At 40.9% G+C, this 26482-nt stretch overlaps 1 protein-coding gene and 1 non-coding gene across 4 annotated transcripts; both read right to left on the bottom strand.

Annotated features, from left to right (window-relative positions):
- Positions 1 to 85: 85 nt before the first annotated feature.
- Positions 86 to 26141, bottom strand: RC3H2 (ring finger and CCCH-type domains 2). Of its 3 annotated transcripts, none has more exons than XM_050980879.1 (21): positions 26002 to 26141; positions 18609 to 18905; positions 17131 to 17248; positions 16448 to 16681; positions 15444 to 15619; positions 15142 to 15342; positions 14628 to 14760; positions 14270 to 14388; positions 13776 to 13888; positions 13005 to 13313; positions 12046 to 12260; positions 10659 to 11086; positions 10068 to 10238; positions 8837 to 8992; positions 8350 to 8563; positions 8100 to 8184; positions 7506 to 7587; positions 7224 to 7358; positions 6601 to 6708; positions 6041 to 6189; positions 86 to 5431 (listed from the first exon to the last, which is right to left on the bottom strand). In XM_050980879.1, exons 2-21 carry the CDS (start codon positions 18837 to 18839, stop codon positions 5233 to 5235), a joined length of 3576 nt encoding a protein of 1191 aa, XP_050836836.1. In that variant the 5' UTR covers positions 18840 to 18905; positions 26002 to 26141; the 3' UTR covers positions 86 to 5232. The 3 variants fall into 3 exon arrangements, with proteins under 3 accessions (XP_050836836.1, XP_050836837.1, XP_050836838.1); XM_050980881.1 differs by having other exon boundaries at positions 5268 to 5431; positions 6060 to 6189; XM_050980880.1 differs by lacking the exon at positions 8837 to 8992.
- On the bottom strand, positions 14849 to 14962 carry LOC115484730 (small nucleolar RNA SNORD90). The gene has a single exon (XR_003945438.1). It is a non-coding gene; the product is annotated as a small nucleolar RNA SNORD90 (small nucleolar RNA).
- Positions 26142 to 26482: the final 341 nt, after the last annotated feature.

The raw sequence follows: 26482 nt of genomic DNA, 5'->3' as shown, positions 1-26482 counted from the left end.
CGTACCGTTCCCTCCAGCCCGAAGTGGCTCCGTTCCCTCCGCTCCCCCCGGACCTCCCCAGTCCCCGCTGACGACAAACAGCCCGTTAAGGTGGACAAATAATTTTTATTCGTGCATGCAAATACATGTCAATACTGCAAACTTCTTCCATCGAGTCTCTCAAACACCGAACCGGGATGCTCTATCCGTGCCCAGCCAAAGCTACAACCTCTGCACGTCAGTGCTACAGCGACACACGGGCCCCGCCGGGGCCCCCCTACTCTAACACGAAGGGAAACATTACCATTGGGAATCAAAACCGAAATAAACGGAATAGAATTTACTCCCCCATATATCCCCATTTCATTTTACAGATTTTTTTTTTCTTTAAATTATAGTTTTAAATAGAAGCTGAGAATGCGCCATAAAAATGAGCATTAAATCCATCGTAGCGATGGTGCCTGCTTTATACATGATGGGTGTACACCATCTTTTATTTCATTTACATTTCAATCGAACAATAGATTTGCAAAGAAAATGTCTAATACAGACGTAAAAATATTCACACTAGAGCTTCACAATCGGTTGTACAATTGACAAACAGGCCTCTTTTCCCAAACTTTCCAGCTAAGCAAATTTATAAAATGTAATCAATGCAACAAGAAAAAAAAATTTTCTTTAAAACTTCCAGGGAAAAGAATACGCAGTAAACAGTATCAATGCGACAGCAGATGCTGCAAGCTAACCACAATACTTCGGAGTGGCTGTACAGTGGGTATGTGCAGTACAAATCAAAGCCACGTGTGTTGTATCACAACTACTGTATAATGTACTTGTTTGCCCAGCTAAGAAAACGCATGCATTCCCATGCCTTGGGTAACGGAGATCTACTCTGGAGAAATCCATGGGCTATGTGCAAATGACCTTGGCTTTTGGCAGTAAGAAACGCAGCCAGGCTCTGCTTTATTTCAGCTTTTACAGCAGAATCTTGAGTGATTAAAAGCTTCCACAAGCATCCTTAAATAAATGGGGTGTAGAATTATGTTTGGGCATTGGGCACTGAGATTATTCAGATTTGTTTCATTTCATCAGTGACAGTTTTGGGGTTTTCCCCCACCCTTGTCCTGCTCCCTTGCCAGCAAAGAGATGCAGGGGGGATGACTACTGCCAAAGTCAGCTGTTCGTTTACACTGGGAAATTGGGTCATTTAAAAAAGCACATTTATTGTGTTCTGCTTGCAGAAGAGGTCCCTCAATGAGAGGGAACTTCCTAACAAAGGGATTAAACTACAACATAAAAATGGACTTTTACATCCTATAGATCATCTGATCATTTCTCATTTTGCTACACTCTCAAATTCAACACCTTCCTTTAATACCAGTCTAATAATGAAAAGTCTGTTCACAAATATGATCAAGGAGCTGCTGGCATACAGTGTTTATGTACAGCAACAGGTACAACTTGACAACTTGTGCTTTAAAAAAGCAAACAAAATCAATGTTTGGAACTATTCTGAGTTTAGATTGAGTTATTTTAAGCGTTCTTTCCTCAGCTGTTTCTGACCACTGTGCATTATTTTGTACCTCATCCAGCCTAGTACACTATTATACAAGAACAGCATTCAGCTCTTGAGTACAGGAGAAATTAAAATTTCAATTGAGTTATCAAAGCACTAAAACCTTCCAAATTAGACTTCTACAAAGAGCTTAATTAAGAGGTTATTCAACATAATCAACTGTGTGCAACTGTTTTCTTTTTTCTAAATCAAATGCCAAACTTTAGTGTCCCTGTACTAGACTACCAGGAACCAACGCCAGTTTGCTTTGCAAAGAGTCTAACCTTGCCTTTGAAGGGTCTAGTATACATTCTACAATGCAAAATCTGCATAAACACTAAGATTCATTTCTTGTCACCTGTTTACAGGAACAAAATATCAGCAGCAGGGCAATAACTCTGCTCTAAGTATATGTTAAGAATGTACAGATAGTTACTTTCTCACACAAGCATTCTCCCAGCACAAGCATTAGTCTCTTTTAAGACCTATGTGGGAAATGAGGCAAACCAAGGAATGAATCCAGGTAGTGAGGCAACACAATTAACTTAGATACTAATAATTCCTGTCTCTCTTGCATGTGAAATCCCTGCTGTACCCCTAATGGGGAAAAAAAAAAAAATTAACCAAACCAAACCAACCCAAAATGCTTGTCCAAGCAAAGCAAAAGAGCCAATCTCTTTCCCCGATCTGCTCCGGGCCTTCTTTTCTGACAGCACAGTAAATTAGGCCAAAACCTAAATGGGCATCACTGCTATTGACACACAAAGGTAAGCCACTCTCTCAGTGTCAGAAAATAAGCCCTTCCATAGCCCAAAGGCACCTGATTTACAATTAACAAATGAATACATACTTTTTTGTAAAGGGTCACGGGCTGAAATTTCAATAAAGAAGGAAGCCAGAGCCAGGTGCTCCCACCTGCAGCTTCTTCTCCCTGCCAGGGCACTGGAGGGCATTAGTTTGGTGGCAAAAACCACTCAGTCAGTGTTAAAACCGTAAGACAAAGCCAACGTGCTGTTAAACCCTCAAATAATTCTTTTGCCTGTCATTATAGGTTAAAAATTCAACTAGGAAACTCAAGCCTCAGTTGAGAGCCAACTTTGCATATGAAGTGTATGGTCATCCTAGAGAACTGCTCTATCACGGGACCTCCTGCTGCAGACAAGAGTCTAGAGATACACTTGGTCTTAAATATGCCAAGACCTTGGCAGGAACATGTCAGGCTTATTTCACTGGACAAACAGGCAAATGTGTGTAAGCAGCTTATCCCAACCCCCTCCAGCAGAGCACAACCAAGTTTTTAAAATTGCCATTTTAAAATTAAAAAGTTAAGGTAAATACACAATCAATTTATGTAGTATATATTCACCCTCAGATCATGCTGAAGATGTTCTGTGGAGTTCTGGTGCACAGAGGGCTCTTTCCCTGAGGGCAAATAAGGACTTCTCAAACCTTTATATTTTCTCTATTTTTGTAACAAAATAGCAATTTAAAATTTAAAAATCTTTTAAAAAAATTACATCACCTTCAACATGGAAGATCTCACTGTTTAAATATCCATGAAAGAGACATACTTGTTTGCATATCTGTTTTGGAATTACATTGTACAGCAAATAATAATATCTCAGAAGCATTTCAAAAGTAATATAAATTCGTATTTACAGAATGGTCTTGGTATAAAATATACAACAATCATATTTATGTCTAACATTCTAAGTTAAAGTTAACATCAATAGGAAATAAGTTAAGGTGACAAAGGTGGTCTGGTTCTTGTATCCATTCACTTCACAGAGCGAGTGAAAGAAGCGTCAGTCTAACCCTAGAGTGAGGTGGCACTGGCTGGAGAAGGTACAGCAACAGCCAAAGGAAACTAAGAAAAGACTACTTGACTGTTCTACATACATTCCTTGACATTGGAGTATTAAATAGATGTGTAAGATCTTCCATACTGACACCAGAATATCAAAACTAACCCTTGGATTTGCAGGTATATTTACAACATAATTATTTCATGGACAGGTTCGTTAGGAGAGATATCAAACACCAATATTTACTTAGTCTAATCAGTAACCCTCAGGGAAATGCCAACCCCCACCCCCCAGAAGCGTGCACAAAACAGTTATCAAAATCTTACCCGACCACATAGCTGTGATTTTGTAAAATAACAACTCAGACGACCAGTAACATGATCCTCTTTAAGCATTTTGCTAGCAGGAAAAGCCCTTACATGCAGTACACCTGGTGAAAGATCAGCTTGGCTTAAAATATTCCAGTACAATTTTCAGAGTAAACAACTTCACAGAAGTTAATAAAAACATAAAAAAAATGTAAAACTTGTCACAAAGAAAAGTAAGAGGACAAACAAGAAGATAGTAATCATCAGGAAGGAGAGTCCTGCTTTCTTAAAAGAAAAAAAAAGTGGATTTTTAAGCTTTTCAAAAAAAATATGCCCAGGGCTCTAGTTCATGTGTATTTATGAAAACCAATTTTCAGTTGACATGTCTAACATGATTCTCAGTCACCTCTAAACAGGGCATAAATTCATACAGTTTTCAGCACTCTGAAGGTCAGATAATGCTATCTCATTGTATTTTCAAGGTCTTTGAAAATAAGTTGCCACTGAATAAACAAAAATTAAATCTGAATACAAGATTATGATTAACAACATTTAACAAAGGTAATTACAACCACCTTAAATTCCCAATATTTAGTTTAAATTAAAACAAAACAGTACAAAAAACAGCAATACCATCTTGTTAGTCAGTGCAAACACTAGATACAGGGTTTTCAAAGGAAAGCCAAGAGCACCTGATACTTTTTGCCAAGTCATCTGGATCCTATAATCTCCAAGTTGAGAACTATTAACGAAAAAAAGAAAAACAAGAAAAAAACCCCAAAATTGCTGTTACATTAGTGCATAACCTCTCAAAATCGTTGAAAATTGTTCCATGTGTAGCTTGGGGAAGCCAATAGCTAGTACATTAGCTGGAGGACTTAGGCACTTGATTTACTACTGATAACTTTACTTGGACAAGTAGCCTGTGTATGTGTATCTACAGTACTAAAGCCTAAACTGGGGGGAATGGAAACCAAAAGCTGCAGCAAAGCACTGCCCCACAGACCTGCAAATAACACAGCAGTGCAAAGCTAATGGTGTGTTAACCCTGTAAAAGCCTCAAGTCCAAATCTCCACCTCTCAGTCTTCCAACAGGAAACAAGACTCCATGCAAAGTTCCACAACTAAAGAAAAAGCAGCTGCAACAAGACAAAAGTTCTCTTGTGAAACAAAATAGAGACAAATAAGTTAGTCTTCCTTTCACTAGATGTATCATCGTAGGATCCTGCTAGTTTAAATAACTGAGTTGTTAGTTTTCTACAGAAGCCATTTTCAACAAGAATGGCTCAGATACCGCACCGGATTGCTACAAACTCATAAAAAGCTGCTTTAAGCTTAAGTAAAACAATGTCCAAATTCCATTCATTTGTGGAAAGTGAACGCCTTACCCTACTAAAGTAAGTTTTTTTTCTTCAGAATGCTAATGCGAGAGGGGCTTGAAGTATCAAAGAGTCCACAGGAAATGCATGACCCCAATATTATTTTTTTAAAAAAAAATATACATTATATAATATATATTATATATATAAAAAGCTAGTGTAAATGCTTCCATGGTGTGGTCACAAGCTGGAAAGATGAATGCCTTTCAGCTGTTAACCATCCTGCCATTTGCAACAGGCTTTAAAAAGTCATTTTTATCCTCAGACATAATGTGAGCAGTTTTCAAAATGAGGCTGCCAACACTGACTGATGTGCTGATGGGCAGGCAGCTTGCATTGCTAACAGATGTTGTGATCGGCTGACTGAAGCAAGAAGTTACGGGCAGGATTGTTTTCTGCTCCTCCCTGAGGAGAAAAATAAGTTACACAAATATTAAACAAGGACATGCACAAGTATCCGGAACTGAATTGTGTGCATTAAATAAATACTGACAAACTCATTTTTAGCAACAGGCTAAACATCTTCCTCTGGAATGGTACGCTCAAGATGTTAAAGTAGTCTGCCTCATTTTCAAAGGCTGCTTTACTCATTAAAGACTACAGAACATATAAACCTAAAATAGTGTATTTCAAAATCTACCTCTCCGTGGAGATTTGTGCAAACAGTCCGCCATTTAACCTTTTGAAGTTTTTCTTAATTTCTGTTAACTATAAAAATATTCTGCATTTTTTGCTTACTGACTGTGAAAGGTATTTTGAATAGCTGTGACACGTTTCAGTGTGTACGATTACAACGATGCATACGAACAATGGAACCAGCCTGGGACATTCAGCTTTGTGGCCTAATTCTATTTCTTAACAGGTTCTTCTCACTCCACCATGTACAAACAATGCAGATGTCTAATCCAAGTCTGAGCAGGTACGTAGTTCATCCTTACACAACCATGCTTCCACTATTCTGATGCTTCTGTTTGTCTAACACTGGCAGACACTGCTGTTTTGTCTAACACTCACAGAATCACAAGGTCTTCACCTAAACTTTGTCTCTTCTGCTCCATAGATTCTTTCTGGTGCTGCTTTAGCAGATGCCCATTCTCTACAGTTGTTCCATTCAGCAGCTGATCCTCTTGGGAGCTAATCCCTAGCTGTATGTCCAGAATCTCCTACAAGAGAGAAGGAGAAACGCCCATCAACCCTGTCCCTACCACCTTTACATTTTCCTATTAAGTTCCACTACATTATGCTAATAGAAACAAGAGTCTGGTCATAAAACTCCTTCATTTTATGTCATACTATTAGAATGTCCACCACATTTCACTAAAGGAAAAGCCAGTTGTTCAAAGATGGCTGTGAATGACAGGAGCAGTATAAACTGTGAGCTGTTTTTAACTTCACCAGTATTAACTGCCAGGGTATACAAGTGAGAAATGCAAGACCCCAGGTGCTAAATAAGGGAGATGCTGGATGTCATTACTGGGACTAAAACCAAAAGGCTTTGCTATCAACATACTAATCTATAAAGCCTAATTGGAAGACCCAGTGACCTCTTCAGGCACACAGATTTCTGTACTCACTTCTATCTGTTCCCCTTGCCCATCAGGTTCGTCTGTATCGAGGGCTGACAGCTCCAATTCAATGTCTCGGTCTGGCTTTGTGTCTGCACAGTCTTCAGGATAATCAGTCTAAAAAAGAATTAGTATGTTCTCTAAATATCAAGTTGGCTTTTCACTGGCTTCACACAACACTGGAGAATTAAAGTGAAAACAGAAGATGCATTTCTAGCACACAACATTTCTACAATACAAGAGAGCTAGTCAGACAAAAATGAACGTCAGGCATGGACAATATAGGATACAAGGCTAAATCGAATCAGAATAAAGTACTGAAACAGATAAAACTAATACTAAAGAAATTTGAGTCTATTGGAAAAATGTTTAGATTTATAACATGTACAAATAGACAAAAAGTAATGATAGCATGAAAATGATTGTTACATTCTTCCCACTCTGTAATGCATGTTTGGAGCAGCAGCATAGCAGGTGCACCTTTCTAATAACTGAGAGCAACAGCGACTTAGCTTGCAAACAAGGTGCTATAAATATTTGGGAGTGTTAAAACCAAGTTTCAACTCCTAGTTACATACACACACACAAACACCCTCCAAGATTTGTTTCATCCCAATTACCCCTTTCTTTACCTCACCATTCCTCAAATCAATTTCCTTGCTTAAAAGGTTTAAGGTAAGACGACTGCCCTCATCTAGAGAATTCCACTTCTGCTGCATGGCAAGAGCGTTTGCCTCTCTCTGAAGGAGTAAGGAGTTGCTTTTGGCCTAGGGAAAGAAACAGCTCAGTTACCAAACACTACACCTAAACCATGTGTAGTCAGACAGCTACACTAAAAAAATTTATTTAAAAGCACTTTACTAAACAACTTCTTTTAAATTAAAAACACCTGATGGTATAATAACTGGTCTTACCTGCTGTAATTCTATACTCAGTAGATCTCCAGTGCTGGAATGCTTTCTGTGACCAGACAAATCTGTAACTATGAACCTGTCCCTTTAAAAGAAAGAAGGCAAAACTAGGAATTAAAAGAAGTTCTCTAAATCAAACACCCCATAACTTCATTACTCTATCAATGTTAGATTTTTAGACAAACTAGATGTGATTTAGACAATGTGTTCTTCACCTTGGCTGTGGCTCATAATACTTCAAGGCATTGTATGAAGCAAATATCTTTACACATGGGTAAGATGTGGCAAGAAAACCTGAAACCACTCAAGATTTTGACATGACAACTTGGCAGTACCTGACTCCAGTTCTTTGACAGATCTCTCAAGGGATACACTGCTAGTAATTGTGCACTATTAACTGCATTAAGTATTAAAGACTACACAATCTTTAACCTAGTTTTTTCCAAGGCTTTATGCTGGATAGGTTAAAAAGTCTTTTACTTTAAAATTAAGAATGTCTATTAATAGACATTCCAGATTTTCCCCACACACAGAGGACTTTGAAGAACTGCAAGCTACAGGAAAAGCTGTGAACAGAGCTCGGGAAGGAGTCCGTACCGTTCCGCATAACGTGCTGAGGAGGCAGAATCTGAGCCATAGGCACTCCATCTCGAGTCTACAGCATTGACATAAGGGACATAATCTGCAAAAGAATTAAGATAGCATTCACTATCTTCTCTGCTCTTCAGTGGGACATGCGCGTTCTTTAGCTCTTTGCATTTCATAGCTGCAGTAAGCACAAAGAGGATGAAATGCTCATGGAGTGCATAAATGATGAATTCCTGTCACACAGAGCCTGAAGCTGTACCTGATACACTGATGGGCTTAGTAGCACTTCCTTGGGAAGCAGTGGCCTGGATTGGATCTGTTGTGTGATAGCCTGTGCGGGATGACCTGGAGATTGCACCCCACTTGGAGATGATGGGTCCATCGCTGAACGGGATGATAGGATCTTCCTCCTTTGCCCTTCTCTGTGTTTCAAATAAATGCACTCTCCTTTTAACGTCCCCACTGTCCAAATCCTACATATTCAGGAGACAGGAGATACATGGACTCATTTGAGGTTATGCACATTCTTCAGCTGGCCAGTAACTTCTCATTACAGTTGCCTATTTACAAAACTGGGAAAGGATATTCCAAACAACTTCAAATGAGCAGAACTACATTAAAATGCTACTAATGGAAGCTATGACCTTTTTTTTTTTTTTTTTTTAAAGGCTGGTTTAACCAAACAGAAGACACTTCAGCATGTAAGGATCATCACACTAATGAGAGAACATGCAGAAAACCCCTACCATTAACACGGCATTGGAATTGGCAATCACATCCTTGGGCTCTGAGTCGATAGCATTTATACAAGAGCCAATAGTGCCACAAGACCACGGTGAATAGTGAGAGAGATGGTCTTCCTCAAATTTAGTTCCACTCAAATCACTGACACTCTCTGAGAACTACAGAAAAGGGAATAAATAAGCAGTGAATAATAAAAACAGGGAATTCAGTTTTAAAATGAGAAGATAATTTAATTAAATAGCAGTAAGTGTATCTCAAAAGTCAATCAAGGAGTTCCAGCCATATTCAAGACTTGACTTGGGGACAACATAAGCTGTTTTGTCATGTTTTAAAACAGTGCCCCTGGCAGCTGTCAGAGGGCAAACTTTGCCATACAAATAACTGCCTGGCCCACCAAGATGAGAGACTGGAATCTATGTTAGTGTCAGGTTTCTTTAGGCAAATATCTACAGTAACTTAACTGAGAGGAAGCCGTGCATTTTCCCTTAATGTATTAGTCAGTGCTAAACAAAAGTACAACTTACAACCCTCCAACCTGGGTGAAAATTACTAAATCCTGATCCACCTTGAATGCATGCATAAGGCACTTCAGGTACACCTAGAAGATCTGATCTGAATAATTATTCTTAACATCTCAAATAGCACCAACAAAAGTCAAACCACAGCTAAGAGTGCTTGGCACAGTGGTTTTCAAACTAGTTTTTCGGATGCATCTTATTTAGAAAGAATAAAGTATTTTAAGGATTTTTTTTTCTTCAAAAGTGCACTGTTTCTATTTCTTGAGTTTCCCTTCTTCTTTACAGGCCTTATTACAGAAGTACACAATGTCCTACCAGTGCTTTTTGCCACTCTTAAGGGAATGCATTCTTTGGGACTTGATAAGCACTTGAAGTTTGATTCAGGCTACTCATCAAGTCAAGCCATTTGGACTACCAAAGGCAATATACTTTTTAATGGAAAACACGACTGCTGTTCCCTACACAAAAACCTGGAGGTTCACAGAGTTCAATAAAATTATTGTTCATTTAGTGAAGCTGAATTGAAACACTTCACTTCTTGACCTTTTTTCTACATTCATGTTATGCATCATTATTAGATGTCATTTTCCTTTTGCTAGAAAATAAACTTAATTTTATGAGCAAAAAATGGCAGCTGGAAAATCTTTCCTAGAAATATTAAATGGCATCTTACAGAAACAGAAAGGGAAAATAAAGAGGATCTTTGGCTTCCCACCTCTGTGCTGAAATCTACACTGAAGAGAGGAGAAGGTGGTGTTGGAGATGGTGTTGCCATAGGAAGGGTTGACGAGACCAGAGGAGTTTTCTGTGTGTGGTATTGTGCCCATTGCTCCGGCTTCCGCCTCAGCTGCTCATCATAACCAGTCTTCACATGACCACAAGGCTCCTAGAAATAATAAATACAGGACTGGATATCCCATCACACGCTAATCAGAAGGCAAACAGTTGCACGGGACACACTTGGGTCCCCAAATTTCCTTGGGTCTGTAACCCTCCACCGATATCACTTGAAGAATTTTACAAGAATTTGTAGGCCCATGTATGGCTACTCAAATCTTAGATATGCAATTAATTCAAGCAACATACATGGCCATTAAAGAGGCAAAGGGGCTCTGGTCCTGATGCAGATGACAGTGGTCTGTTTTGCAAGCCCATTTTGACGTTAAAAACAGAACAAGAACTTTGTCCGAGTCACATGTCTCGATCACTGTAATAAACAGGTCTATGCTAATTATTTACCAACTTTCCAGTAATGAACTTCAGAACCAAGTCTGTATAGAGCCTTCCCTTCCTGGCTCTCACTTACCCTCGGTAAAGGCACAGTCCTCTGCTCGTTTGGAGGCTGACAAGCCACAGAGTAATACCCATCCAGAGAGTTGTACCTCTCCCGCAATGATGTCTGATAGACAGATGAGTGCATCACATCCATGGGAGGTAAAGAATTGCTCCTGATGATATCATCTCGTGGGTACATCTGCGGGCGCCAGATGCGCCTGCTGTCATAGACTGGAGCGTACATTCCAGAGGGGACAGGAGGGACTGGTCCGTAGGGCTGCGGAGGAGGAGGCTGGTAGGGAGAATTCAGTCGGTCTCGGGGGGGAAATGTGCTGTAATGATCGGCATATGGCACGGAAGCAGGTGGGAGGGAGGATTCTGGAACGTTATTGGACCTCACAAAGCGAGGAACACAGGGAGCCACACCAGCTGGTACTGTTGGAGGTGCTGGATAATACCCTTAAAAATTGGAAAAAGGCGTATTTAATGCAACCACAAATGACCCAAAATTTTACACCTTTCAAAACTGTAAATAGCATTGGTAAGTACCTTTAAAAAATGAGGAGTCACACTTTACAAACTTCTTACTGACCCTACCATGTTTCTGTTAAATATCATTTCATGTATGACAACCACATTTGCAGATGCAGTGCTGGCCCTTCACCAACTGGACCCAGTTTAGAAAATATTGCTCCTATGTACTGTGGTGTAACTAAGTAACTGAAAACACAGAATCTTCAGCAAGTCTTTATATAGGAAGTTAAAGGAGTTCTCTCTAAAATAAAAATCTGTATTACTAAAAAATAAAAAGTCTATAAATAACCATTTCACCCTTGATTTATTGCTCTTTCTTTGGAGAGGATTGCCTGAACATCTCTACCTTTTGAGAGCTTGTGAATGACTCAGTGCTAAAAACCACAATTGTTTGCCTGAATATAAACACAGACAGTGCAACCTAAAAAGATAACTGGAACCTTTTGAAAACATTCCAGCAAGCACAAAGAAAGACGTGTAAGCCTCCCAGCAGAAGTGTGCTATGCCTCTGAATCCTGCCCAGGGATACCCTCATGGATGGGCCATGGCAAGAGCAAGCCTAAATAAATACAATTAAATGCTAACAAAGGAAAAAGTAGATTAAAAACCTTGAGGTTCATGTTCTTCTGGAGGCTGAAGTACAAGCTGTATAACATACAGCACACAAAGGCAAGAACCACCAATACTGGGAGCAAACTGCAAGTCCCTCACATACTCAGCAATTAACAAGATTAGTATTCCATTAAGAGAACATTCAGCTGATATTTAATAAAAAAAAATAAAATATACATTGACAAAATAGATGTAAAATTCATTTCTCATAAAAGATATTTTTACAGAGAAAAGTTCAGAGCTATTTCCTAATCAGTGCAGATCTCACTCACCTGTCTGTGGGTACTGTGGAACTTCATATGACAGCTGAGTCCTGGGATCTTGGAAATATTGAACATTATCAGAATGTGGGGGGTAGACAGGTACTCTGGGAACAAATGGGCTGGATTTTGGAGGCACAGAATTAACTTCTGTTCCAATATTAGGAGGACCAGCTGAGGTAGCTGCTGCCTGGCTTACAGGAGTCTTGGGTGGAGATCCAATTTTACTGAAAAGGATTACCAAAAAATCATTAAACAGATCATCACTTATTTCAGTCAGTCACCTCTTTGTGTACACTCCCATGTAACATGGAAATTTGGGCCTTGCCATTTCCTCTGGAATTTTGTTTTTCATACCCTGAACTGATGCTGCATTTTAGACTTTCTCCTAGGAGAACTCAAAAGTGCATATAAATGTTTTGATACCCTTTGTAAGTGCATTCTGGTAAAGACAAAGGTTTAGAGAGAGACTCAGTGCTTCCTGCAGAATTATCTAAAAAGTTTTAAGTGAAAATCCCAAAACTAGAAGGCTTCAAGGAAGTGCAAACTTTGTGCACTTCTTGGTTTCAGGAAATGTCAAATTCTGAATACAGTTTATCGCATGTAGTAACATACTTGTATGTAATAACCCAATAGTATGTGATATGTATATAGTTTATTTGTATTCCATAACTTTTTATTTTTATGTAATAACCTAACAGCAATTAAGATAGCAGGCTGAGAACAACTGAGGTAAGAGATTAAGGGAGAGATTTTCCATTTTGTCTACCTTGCACACGACTACTGAACAGCGAAAACAATGCACTGCAGTGCAAGACCTTACACAGCTCTGCATCCACTGAGCACCAGCATTACTGCAAGCCAGGACCACACTTCAGTATCTGCTGGCCACCCACAAACCCCGTTTATTATTTTATATAATCTAAAAGCAGAATGTTCTGTTGAATTGCCTTGATGTAAAAGTCACCTACTTTTCAGGAAGTGATTCTGTGGGGGACCCAGAAGCGTTCTGGCCATTGGCTCCAGTCTTCCCTCCCTTCTTGGTGTTGTCCAGAGCTCTCAGGGAGGTGTCTGCACAGCGGGGGATCAGCTGGGGAACCCCAGTTTCTAGATTAGCTATTCCATTAGTACTTGGCACCATCTTGCCCGTTGCCTCAGGGCTTCCTATGACAGAGATCACGTTTCCCGTGGTGGTTGAGACGGTGCTGTTTACGCCAACTTTGTTTAGAAGGGGGAATGTTCTCACTGTTGCGCTGATTTTTTTGTTCCTCAAGCGATATCTGCAAACAAACACGTGCAAACACACAAAAGACAGGATGGTATAGACAGTGCTTGTTGAGAAGTTTACTGGATTTGCAAAACTAGCAAAAAGAAGGGATTGACGTGGAATATGACATCAAAAAATTACAAACTTATTTTCAACAACGGGAACCCAAAATCATCTCTCCTCTTCTAAGACCCATTCTCTCTTGTACATAATAGAACCAATCCTTGAAATACACTGAGCTTGCACTCAATTTCAGGAAAGGAAATTTTACCTCATATGGGGTAAAATAAAAAATAAAACTGGAATTAGTCTGGAGACATTGTTTTGCTCTATCTTCAATTTCATATAAAGAACTGTCATGTCAAGAGTCCCACCAAATGAATGAATACACGGAAGAGAATGTTTTCAAAAATCTCTGTAGATTGCTTGGATTTAAATTAAAAGGAGGAAAAAGGAAAAAGTCTCCCACACTCACTTTTCAAGCTCTTCCTGAGAATGAGCAAATGTACAGTTTGTTCCTCTTGGACACCCCCCTTGCTGTCGAAGGTCTCGGCACATACTTGTTTTGTATTTGCTATTTGGTTGTGGCTTAAAAAAGAACAACAAACAAAAACCACAAGACATTCCTCTTACCATCTATCAGACATTCACATCAAAGCAGGCTTAAAATACAGAAAATACATCCATGGCATGTTTTTACATTTTGCATTTTAAATCAGAAAAACAAGGACACTCCTTGTTGAGGGGCTAAATTGTCCTTGTATGGATTTCTCTATGGCCAGCTCTGCTGCATTCCATATTCACAAATGTTGGGTTTTCAAAATCTGAATGCAGTAAATAACAGTATCATCAACTATCCCACAGGCAAGGCCATAAATATTTCAAATCAACAGTAATTCTTCAAAGCTGCATCTCCCAGTAAATGGGAGAGGAAGCTGAAGACATGATGCAACGATCAAGTCTGGTTACCTGTGGAGTTTCATGGCCTTTTCTACTGTAATTCTGAATGAAATCCACCAGCCCATGGACCACAGTCTTTACAGCCACCATGGCATTTTCCAGCTGCTCCCATGTTGGAGATGCTGCATCTAAAATGATGAAAAGTAGGGTTGTCACTCTGTCAATAATTCCAGGATCATAAATAAGAGGCACATCTTGTATTACTTTACAACACCAAGTACTAGGACCGAACTCGGAGAGCCCTGAAGAAGAATTTATTACGTTCATTAATGGGAATTTCAAAACCAGGAGTGGAGGTTATCTTCTTAATTTACTTTGCTAGATATGAAGAATACCAAGAAAAGTTTAAGAAGCTTGATTTGCATACCTGGATTTGGATCTATGTTTGCCAGGAGTTCTAAATGAGGCCTCAGCCTGTTTAAGTTTGCAGGATCCCCCGTGCGCTGTAAGACAATTGTCAATTCCTGTACACTCTTAGCAAAAGATTCTGGAGATTGAAGCTGAAAATAAAGGGAGCATTAGTGTCCTGCATCTTACAAGTGTCAATTACTGATCTTAGAAAGATATTCATGACTCTGGTTCCTAAATGCAATATATAGTGTCTTCAGATGGCATATAGAGAGGATCAGTGGAGAGAAATTTTATTTCTCAACTCAGAATCTGCCCTATGAAGCTTCATCATAAGACACCAAAAAGTTAATTAAAGTACTTCATATGATGAATATGCTACATCAGGGGAAAAAAATTTAATCTAGTTTTTAATTAATATTTGATAGGACTACGAACAAAAAGTTAATTCACGGAGTTCTTTGATTTTTCTTGTAACATTTAATAGTCAAAACTAATCTTACAAAGATACTAAAATCATCCCTTTGACAAACCTTGTCAATAATGGATTGCATGTGTGATTTATGTGCCAGGTCTCCATAAAGAAGGGAAGACCACTGTTCTGGTGATATTCTAAGTCCTGCTTCCATGGCAATGTGAACAATTTGGGCATCGTGCTCTCTCCGCAAAGCCTCGTAACTCCGGAACTCTTCCTTCAGTTGCATCAGAGAAGAATCTTCATCCCTTTTAGTGACCTAAAAAACAGTAATAGTTAAACATTCCTTCTTTAACCAAAAATCTCCACGTTCATCATAAAAACAGCTGCACAGCACCAACCACAATAGTGGTGTTTTACCTTAAAGCATGATGCTCTATACAGTAGCTGCACAACATGACCAATGCTTGTTTTAGAGGCCTGAGGAAATCTTGGTTCCAGCCTTTGAACAACAAAAAGTACCAGAACTTTTCTTGAGAGTGCAGAGCCATCTTCCAGTGCCAGTAATACAAGTTTCAGTGCCTCCTCTTGCATAGCTTTAACACACAAAAATGGAAGTTAGATACATTCCAGAAAACAGCTAGGCTACTGTATTTGAACGGGTAAGCAGGAACATCTAAATCATCTTGAATGTAATTCCTTATTGGTTTTTATTTTACTTTAAAAAAAAATTAAAGAAAGCGGCTAGTTTATAAGAAATATTTAGAACCACTCCAAGCACAGCAAACTTAGGCTAAGTTCCAGTAATAAACACATCAGTAGTGCACTTTTTATACTTTTCTCCACTGTACGGTCTTGCAGCCATTGTTCTTTTGGACACCTCTTCAATGCCACACCACGAAACTATAAAACAAATATGGCAACAGTACTGGGATGCTATCAGCAGTTGCAGGAGTCAAGAGAGGACAACTTCTACTTTAAAGAGCTTCTGTGCTTGCTTTAGCTGCATTCTTAACTATGAATTTGCTTTCTATCAGAGATATAAATCACTATAATTTTCAAAAGTATGCTGCAGCTGAGGTTAGGCTGATTGTATTGACAGCTATTCAATTCCAATAACAGGCAGCAGTACAGCCAGCCTGCTACACTCCATTACAAACTGCACAGCGTGTGCTTATTGACTCCTCTTTGCCAGCATTTTTGAAATACTTCCTCCCAATTTCAAAAAACATTTAATGGACCAGCAGGGGAAACAACCAAAAACTTTATGCCAGAAGATTTTACTACTATTTGTTGGAGGTTTTTTCCCCTTCTCCTTTCTTTCTGGAAGAACATCTTCAACTGAACAGAAGAAATTTCACAACATTTTTGTAAAGAAAAGGTACAGCTAAAAACATTCTGTTGCAGATGTACAGGTCCTTTACCTGGTCCTAGAAACTGGCACCCTCGTGCCCTGACAGCAGCCCAAAGATTGGCAGAAAGCTGCTGAGGATTTTGGTGCTGCAGGATGAGTTCTGTGACAGTTCTCTCTCCCAGCGACCGAGCTGCCCTCATGGCTCTGACCCGACCCTCCTCCTCCACCAGCTGACAATTCACCAGTGTCACAAGCTTCCTCTGCATGGGACGGCTCAGTGCACTCTGATTCAAGCTTGCAACACCTTCAGAGAAAGGGAGAAAAGGCAGAGCAGTGCTTCTCATCAAATTCATCTCAGCGAGACAAAAAATGTCTAAAGGTGCATGTCTTTCTCTAGGACTTGGATACCAGTCACAGGTACCTTCCCTTTTCTAAGGCAACTCTGTGTAATTCTTTATCAAAAAGAACTTTAATTAAAAATCTTAAGCTGACATCAAAGCCATCCTTTGGGGAAAGTTCAGTTTCAGTAGAAAGTTAGCCCCAAGGCAGTTTTATTAAACAGAGTATTTTGTAAACTTAAAAATAAGAAAACCACAAACAAGTGTCACAAGTGTGAATAAGCTTTTAAAGACACAAGGCAATTTTATTAGAAAAATGAGAGTATTATGTCACTGACATTTACAATCAGAGCTGAAAACACAACGCTGTTAAAAGCAAGCTACATCAAAATTCCACTGCTCAGCAGAGACTCACCTTTTCCTCCACTTAATGGCTTTAAGTAGAGTGCCAAATCCTCAACACATTTCTTTGCTACTTCATAATGTTTGTTCTCTCCTACATTACTCAACTTTACTGTCTGATGATCAGGTACCTAAAAAAATGCAAGGGGGAGAAAGGGGGAGCAGAATTACATACACCTGGCTGACCTCCCCGCTGGTACCCACATCACCATTAATTACATAACACTGCAGATGTGCTCTGCTCTGAGAGCAGGGAAACACAGGACCCACCCAGGGCATGTACATGGCATAAGGAACAATAAAAAGGGCCCAAGATGAAGACTAGCGTGATAAAAGATGGTTTTTGTTATTACTCAACACGTTAAAAACAGAAGTAGGGTAGAAAACAATAACCAACGTCTAAAAGATGAAGAACACAAGATCTGAGAAGGTGATCCAGTATACCAGATCAGCGTGATTTACTACAAAAAAAGCTACAGGACAAAATGAACTAGCAAGAATATAATAAAGCAAAGTTTAAAAATTATTTAAGCATTATTTGGGCATGCTGAAATCTTCCAAGAGAAGAAGCAGGAAAATTTAACTTGGTGGAAAAAAACTTGAAGTAGAGTAACAAGGTCAGATAAGGAAAACAGAGGGAGTGTTAGTCATAATAAATTAATTGTTTGGAATACATTGCAAGCAGTTAGGAGACCATGAAAATAAATGTTGTAAGATCACAACAATGATCTGACACATTAAAAAAAGAAAGGATCACGTGAACTTGAGAAACAAAAACACTCTGACATAATGTCATTACCAGTAGCTGTGTCAAGGCATATGCTAGGACATTAAGAAGCGAAGTAAATAAATCACCTTACTGGCTCACCAAGGTGTTAGAGAGAGTAACATGAAAAAGCACATGAATCAGCATAAGGGGAACAGACTTATTTAGTCTCCATAAAGTGCAGTACTGATTATATAATCACTGTTTTGCCACTGCTACGAGACAGCGCAGGGAACATTCCTGGCCTGATTAGCCAGTGTCTGCAAACGCAACTGAAAAGCCATCATCAAGCACATTTTAAAAAAATTATACACACACTTCAGGAACCTGGTTAAACAGCCACTTCCAAACACGTGACAATTAGGAATGAGATTTCTCACAAGGCTAAGATGAACGAGTGCAGTCTGCAGGTTCACTCATTCTACTGACAACTGGGACAGACAATTGTCTGCTTCCCAATGGGAATTATTCTCCAGTCACAGTTCAAGAGCCTTTTTAAATCAGAATTCAGGTTACAATTAGAACACATTTTCATTTTATGAGAAGATGGCCCTGAAATGATGAAGTTGCTTTTGGAGTACGTATGGACTCCTAGAGAGCCCAAAGTTTAAGCCTTACCATTTATTTGGGCTAAAATGAGGAAGAAAGAGCAGCACACATATTGCAGCTGGCACAGAGAAGGCAACAACACGAAGTGGCAAAACAAAGAGCTGCTTCAATCCTACCTGGGCTCCAACCAGCTGGAGGAGTGCAAAGTTCACGGGGAGCACATCGATGTCGGTGTTGATGGCGGTCTGGTCAAAAGGACACGCCTTGCGATGGAGCTTGTTCAGGCAGGTCTTGCACACGGTGTGAGAGCAACCTAAGCTGATGGGCTTGTGCACATTCTCATCAAACTCATTGTAGCAGATTGGGCAGGACAGAAATTCTGTCCACTGAGCTGCCTGCACAGGCATTGTGGAAGCTGGACACTTGTTTAGCAGGCTAGCAGACCATTATTTCACTGTACTATGTTTTGGCAGCTGTAAGTGAATAACAGAGTATTTAAAACATGCTTTCTGGCAATTTAAAATAACTTTTAATTAAAAAAACAGACCACAATTTCAATATTACCAAGAACAAAACCAAATCCTTATGCCAAAGTACTCAAAAACCCCAACTCTGGGTTAGTTTACCAACTGTACCAAAAAAGGCTCATGAACTAAATTAATGCAGACTACCCTAAGTTTAACTCATTTACAATAAATGGCATTAATTTTTTTGGGGGGAGGGGTGTGGTTTAGAATGTTATTTTCATTTGAAATTAAGTAAAACAACACCTTCCTTCTGCAGATCTTATTCAGACTCAATCAGACACCAAACTAAACCGAGCTTTGCCTTTTTTAAAACACATTTTCTCTTTCTGTAAAATACAAATCAACTAACAAATATCAAGAGCCATAAGAAAACACTGAAAGAGTGAGAGACCAGTTTTTAGTTTTATGATTCTTGTGTTATTTCCGCCTTTTTTTGAAAGGACTGGAGCACTCAAGGGCAGAGATTGCTGTGTGCAATTTTGCTTTTCATGTTTCTACCTTACATATAACTATGTCCATGAACTCACAGCAAGAAAATCTTTGATGTATGTAAAATCCAGTTATTAAGGACCTATGATAAGGCAAGCAATAAGTTCAGATGGCTTCCTTGTCTCTTGAAACGTCTCACTCTGTGCAGTAGCACCAAATAAATTGTTTACTTAAGTGTATTTCAAAGAAAATATGGCTTTATGCAGATTGTTGTTGTATCTTACATAAGTCATTCCTGAAAAAGGTACCAGGCCTAAGAAGTTCATTGAAACCCTTCTCATCCAAGCTTCCATCATCAGGATTTACATTCAGAGCTCCACCCTGGAGGGAGCAGCCCCACCCTGGGCTGTGATGTGCCACCGTGTTTGCTCTCTAGGCAACCTACAGACCAGTTGGGTCACTTCAAGGCTATGAACAAGCTTGTTACAAATGCAAATACACAAATGTTTTAATTACATGTTTAGCATTCTATTTTTTTTTTTTTTTTACTCTGATGACAGAAAAAAGGTAATTGTTCTGAGGAAGCTGAGATCTCCCCTCTGTGTTCAAATTCAGAAACTCCTTACTGCAGTTCCATTGTTGGCTGTGCTACAGTTTAATTAATGCTAAAGTACCAGACCATTGAAAGAATTACTAGAAGACCAAATAGACTCTTATCTGTGGATGTATTTTATGTTAATTATGACCATCTGTTTAGAAATCCTATTTAGTACTATGAACATTCAGTGCCCTTTAAGTAACAGGATACTTGTACAAAATGTCCTTATCTCAGCGAGCTTTTCAATATTATGCAGCAATTTTTGCCTCAAGTGAATTCCAATAGTAAAACACACCAAACTGGAAGTTGAACCTCTCAAAACCAAACTGCTGAGGTTACACTTACAACATAAGCCAGAAAATTGCCATGTATTGGACAAATCAGATTTTCCTCCAGCTTCTATGGAAGCAGTCAAAGCTCTAGCAGGGATGAACAAACCCAGTCATCTTTAACATGCTATTGCTACATGTGTCTTTTAACCAAGGAAATTTAAAAGCAAAACAAATAAGAATAAAGCTAAACACTGAGCCAACAGGCCAAGAAAGATTTCTGGTTCCTCTGTTAAGAATCCCACCATTTCCTTTGGCACATCTGCTTCCCTTCCGAAAGGGCCAGACAAGAGATGCACAGAGCTACAAAGCCAGCCTGTGAACACCTCCCTTAAAGCTTTCTGCAGCACCACCAGAAACATTAAAACCCCATCACTACTGCTGACCTAGGGCTGATAGTGGTGCTTTTTCACTTGACTGCAAGTCACAGGTAACAGCACAAACCAGACCACTCCAGGAAGTGTGTGACTGTCATGACTCATACAGGGAAAAGTTTAAGAGACTGGTACACAAAGAGCTCAACTGCTGGTATGTCACTAACGAGCTCCTAATAAACAGTCCCTGTGTCCACACTGCTCATTAATTATCTCAGACACAGGGATCTCTGCTCTGAGACAATACCCACGTTCGGTTTCCACAGGTGCTTCAGAGACTTGCAAGAAACCACCTCTCTGTTTACGAGCTTTTAAAATACAGTTGTTTTCCTGACCAGCATAGAAATGAACTCAACAGATTCTTCAAGTGCACACCACTGGTTTTTAAAGATCTGTCTCTGGGTGTTTAATCATCCCAAACGACAGACTCTACTAAGCATGTGTTGACCTTCAGATTTCTTGACAGGAAAAAAAAAATCTAATTAAGCCAGCAAACAGCTGGGAAAAGCTCTCGACTACCAAAACTTCAAGCAGCCATACAGGGAGGAATCTCCATACTTTATTGAGCCTGCCAGCTCTCCTGCCACTCTTACACCCCAGTGTGTAGGAAAACAATCTCACATCTCCTAATTACCATGTCAACTCCTACAAAAAGCATAAGCCAAATGTTTAATAGATTCCTGCTCCTTGTCAGATACAATGTATTTCAGGGATGTCCTCTTGAAGAACAAATTGCTCCAGCACTCTAAACTGAGCAAACACAAGGAGGAGAGCAAAAATTAAAAAGAAGCTCAACTAGAAATCCTTTGGATTCTGTTTTTAACAGGCAGCACACTCCATTAGAACTATCCTTGCTGTCTGTTCATTCTAGCAGATGTATTATCTACCTCTACACTACACAGGGCTCCTCTTCCCTGTCAAAGTAGAAGCACCCTGCAAAAAAAAAAAAAAAATCCCAAAGAAATGGCTGATACAGAAACTGGCCAGACATACAAGGAAGCAGTCTGAAAAGTCATGGCAGCTGTTATTTAAAAGATCATTACATAGTGAAGTTACAATTAGTTTTGTAGTATTACTACCAGAAGCACTACTTCAGACAAACTGAGAAACATACAAGCCTAAGTTCGGAAATTATGTAATAATAAAACCAGTACAGCTGAGTAATGCTGTGTTTTTAAAACAGTAGTATTTTCCTATTGCAGTAATGGCTGTAATGGATCAGAGTAACTGATTTTCTCATTTTAGACTAGAATATCTGATTAAGTTGGAATGAGAGATGGAAGGGGAGCTAAGTGAAATCTCAAGACCTTCCTCAAACAGCTGTACCACTTACAAATGATGGAAGTTGTAAGACTTAGATGTCTCTAATAATTTTATATTAACTTTTAGCTACCTAATCCCAAGACATTCTCTACAACTAATCTAAATCACTATGTTTACTCAATAACCTCTGGACATGAAAAACAGAATTAAATTCTGATTTCCTGAAGAAACCAAGCTTAGGTGATCATGCTATTCTGTTAGTCTGTTCCTCTCCCACACTGCTCAGTCAGGGAATTTGCCAAAATGCAGACAAGCAAGTTTCATCCCTTATCACAGAAAAGGTTGAAGGCCTAACTGAGTTCCCCCACAGCATCAGCTCTCGGCTCAGGCTGCCTCCATCAGGTCCCTTGTGGGCCATGGGCAAAGACAAATAAGCAGAGCTTGGGTGAGAATGAGACACGGAATAATTCTGTCAGTGCTGAACAAAGGGAAGTCTCCTCCACAGATGAAGGAAACACTTGGAAAACTTGTGAATTATATGGCATATTCATAACTGAGGCTCAATTACAATCCTACTGTGGATTTAAGCCTAAATCTTAGAACTCAATTGATTTTGAATCACAAAATTAAAGAGTCCTTGATATTGACTCACTCTTAATGCTGACTGCAGAGATCTCGGTATTTTCTTTTCTTTTTTAAAGTGTTCTCCATCAAAACTTTTCATTTATGGAGATGAATGGTTGGTTTGCACTACAAGGAGGCAGCTTTTGCCAGCTTTCCTTCCTAAGTTAGGTAGTTCCTGAAAGCATTCTGACTGGGTCAAAAACTCACATATCACATAATTATCAGTATTAATGTATTCTCTGGAATACGTTATTAATTTCTTTTATTGATTTCCCTTCAACAGCCATCATGCACAGATCTAAAAAACTGGCTTCATTAAAGGCTTAGGGAAGGGCCATCCCCGTAACAGCTTTGCATCATTCAGTTACGATGGCTTGAAATTGAAATAAATCCTCTTTACTGAGGTGCCTTGCTTATTTCTACACTCCATAGTATCTGTCACATGCAAATCTCTTTACATCATGTGAAAATTCTACCTGTAAAGTCTTTAATGACCATTTAATACAGTATTTCAATGCAATTATTTCACTGAACAATAATGCTCTTGTGAATATCTGCAGCCCAATTCAAGCTCCAGAAAAGTCACCAATAGAAATCCTGGTGGGAAGGGACCCATCATGTCCAACTCTGCTTCTTGCAGGAGTACCTGACACTACAGCATGTGTCCAGGAGTATCACCCACACATTCCTGGAGCTCTGGCAGACTTGGTGCCACAACCACTTGCCTGGGGAGCCTGTTATAGTGCCAGCCACCCTCTGGGGGAAGAGCCTGTTACCAATGTCCAACCTGAACTTCCCTGAGAGCTTCAATCCATTTCCTCATGCCCTAAATATAGATCTGAACATTTACCTGTACCCAGACTAGGTTTTGCCAGAACACCTATGGGATTCTCTTGTTAACTGGTTAAAAAATCAAAGCTTGAATCCCCTCTGGCTCCTTAAAATGTGTGGCTGAACAGTTCCTATCAACAGGGGTACAATATAAATTTACACTTGTGGTGACTTCGTGACTGCCAAAGTTCACTCAATCCAGGGTTAACTGCCCCCAACCCAACACCAGAGTCAGGGCACCCTCAGCAGGTCTCACCTGCTCCTCTCTGCTCAACCCTTCTACCACAAATCATGTTGGTAGATTTTAAAAGTTTCCTAAATACTTATGTAATGCCACTGTGGGTTTTTCCTTGTGTTTTGTAGGTGTCCCTGAAAGGAGAGCCTGTCCTTGCCACCAGCCTGATACCAACTCAGCTTCTGTAACAGTATTGACTTTTCAGGACCAACTGAAGGGCAAATAAGTGAAAATCTTTTTGGCCACCCAAATCAGTTGAACTCTCTCTGAATGCAGAGAAAGGGAATCCATTTCTAAGCAGATCTGCTTTGACACAGTTACTCCAAGAAGAGATACACTGTAGAACTCCTAACTTTTTGGGACTGTTTTCAGTAAATAAGGACTCCCCTGTATGGTTTAATTCTCCAAGCTTTTTTTTTTTTTTTTACATTACCTCCATGTTTAAACTATAAATTTTTTAGATGAGAAATTCTGTATTTTAATATTTTTAGACCATTTTAATAAAATACCATTTCTATTGAGGTGTAGGCAAGAAAACAGAGGGCTCCACAGGAGCTAGAAAGCCTTTTTAAAGGTTGTACTTTAGAATTACTTTAGATGCCCATGGACAAATAATTTTTTCCTTTCCTTAGGGTAGTCCAGGCAGCAAGGAGAGACCCCAAACATTCATCCCATTAAGGGTATATAAAATATCACCAAATGAAATGCAACATACTCCTAACAAATGCTATCAGCTATTACCATCTGGGTATTGTAAATGTTTTATCTATTTTAAAGCAACAAAGCCTTAAATAAATAAAATCAAGATTAGGACTTTGTTTTGGGATACCTAAAGCACTGACACTAAAATGTGTTAGAATTTAGTATTTTTGAGAGAAATGGCCACAACCTCAAACAAGACAGAAACACAAGTTAATAAAAACACCTCTTCTTGGGGAAACCTTTGCTTACAATGCAGAAACAAGAAAAAGTTCACAAAAAGGGCATGAAGATCTTGGGAAAATGATTCACTACAAAAATTAAGACTTCAGTGTTTCTTGGAATAATACTTATACCAGCAACATAAGTTTCAATTTCTAGTATTTCCATAGATGTTTAGGAAAGACCAAAGGTTAAAGAATAGTATTTTGATTCAGAAGATTTACAGCTGTACTGGTTGCTTCTCATTTAAAATTAGATCTTTTCTGCCACAATTGCAAATTTACACCCTTGTAATCCAAAGGACTACTTTTAATTTTAGTTTTGTTATTATGACGCAGCTATACAGCTCTCTCATGAGAGAACAACCACAAGAGAAGCTACAGGAATGGCAATTAAATCCAAACAAAAATCTAAGTTTGCATGGAAATTAAACAGGCCTAAATCAGAAAATCTCCTGGTTGCCTGTCTAAACTTTGTCATTATTTTCTCTCGTTACAGATCCATGCCATTCCCCTCTGAACCCTGGATGAACTGAACACTCATCACTCTCCCACCACTCTGCTGCCCTTCTGTGCTTTGTGCTGACTCCTACACTTAACTGGAAACCCTCCGTGCACCTCGAGCATCAGCAGAACTGGGACACGCTTTTCCTGCTCAGTCGTTTTGTGTTTTTGTGTTTAAGACGCTTCAAACATGACACGGTGGGTGCAGTCCCAGGGCCAGTCTCCCACCACGACTCTCCTCCACCATTACCCTAACGCACAGCTCCGTGAGTATTCCAGACTGGGAATATTCATGGCTCCGGTGCGACTCTTCCCGGTGCTGGAGAGAGTCCGGACTGCCCGGTGCTGCGGCTCCCCAAGGGGCTGCCAGGGAGGGGACCGGGAGCTGCTGCCTCCGTTCGCCGGTGCCCGGAACGCCGGGCGGCCCCGCGAGTGCCCCCGCGGCTTCGCCCCATCCGCAGGCCGCTGTCAGCCGCACCCGAGCCCGGCCCCGCTCCCGCACCAGGCCCGGCTGCCGCTCCAGGGCCCGGCTCCCGTTCCTGGGCCTGGCTCCCGCAGCCGGGCCGGCTCCAGCTCCTGGGCCCGGGCCTGGCTTGCCGCTCCCGCACCCGCTGCCCGGCCCTGCTCCCGCCGTCATTTCGGAGCCGCCACCAAATGGCTGCCCGGGTCCCCGGGCCGGCCCCGCGGCCTGGCGGGGCCCGCCGGGCGCCGACACCCCAGCGGCCCCTGACGGGCCGCACCGGACGGCCTCAGCCCGACGCCGCTCCCGCCCGTCTCCCGCAGCGCCGGGAGGCAGAGGAAGGACCGGGGTGGGTGATGGGGGTGGGTGATGGGGGGGGGGGCGGGCGGGGCCCCGGCGGGTCAGCGCGTCCCCCGCGGCGGCCGCCCCCGCGCAGCTCGGTAGCTCGGTCCGACCCGTGCGGTGCGGTCCGTACCTGCTGGGCGGGGGCGGCGGCCGGAGCGCGGTCGGGCGGTGCCGGCCTCACGCGCCATGGGGCGGGCGCGCGGCCCGGCGGAGGCAGCGGCGGGAGCCCCGGCGGCGCCGCCTCATCGCGCTGACAGCGGCACCGCCGCCACGCCCCGCGACGCCGCTCTCGCGAGACGCGCGCGCCGCCCGCCACACGTGACCGCGCGAGGGAGGGGAGTTACCATAGAGACGGAGGTGCAGATGCGCCCGCCGCACGGGCCCCGCCGCCAGGGGCAAGCGGGGGTCATAGAGACGGCGTGACAGAGCGGCGGCCGGCGCCGCCAGCGCCCCTTTGTGGCGCGCCTCGAGCAGAGCCGCCTCAGCGGTTCCTCGGTGCGCAACGTTCGCCTCTGGCGTCGATTATTTATTGTCCTTTTAAAATTTATTCAGTAACTTTCGGCGCTAGCACCGATTTTTAATTGTCGTTCTAAATTGCAATTGATGACTTT

This window comes from Serinus canaria, chromosome 17 (assembly GCF_022539315.1).
Source record: "Serinus canaria isolate serCan28SL12 chromosome 17, serCan2020, whole genome shotgun sequence".
Taxonomy (NCBI): domain Eukaryota; kingdom Metazoa; phylum Chordata; class Aves; order Passeriformes; family Fringillidae; genus Serinus; species Serinus canaria.
The sequence above is the reverse complement of the archived record's forward strand: the minus strand, read 5'-3'. Positions and strand labels throughout refer to the sequence as shown.

Excerpts from the sequence above, each read along its gene's own strand:
- RC3H2 (XM_050980879.1), bottom strand. The coding sequence starts at position 18,839 with ATGCCTGTGCAGGCAGCTCAGTGGACAGAATTTCTGTCCTGCCCAATC. Across the intron at positions 8,564-8,836 it reads ATTCCAATGCCGTGTTAATG|GATTTGGACAGTGGGGACGT; the intron begins GTAGGGGTTTTC and ends CTGAATATGTAG. Across the intron at positions 8,185-8,349 it reads TAAGCCCATCAGTGTATCAG|ATTATGTCCCTTATGTCAAT; the intron begins GTACAGCTTCAG and ends ATTCTTTTGCAG.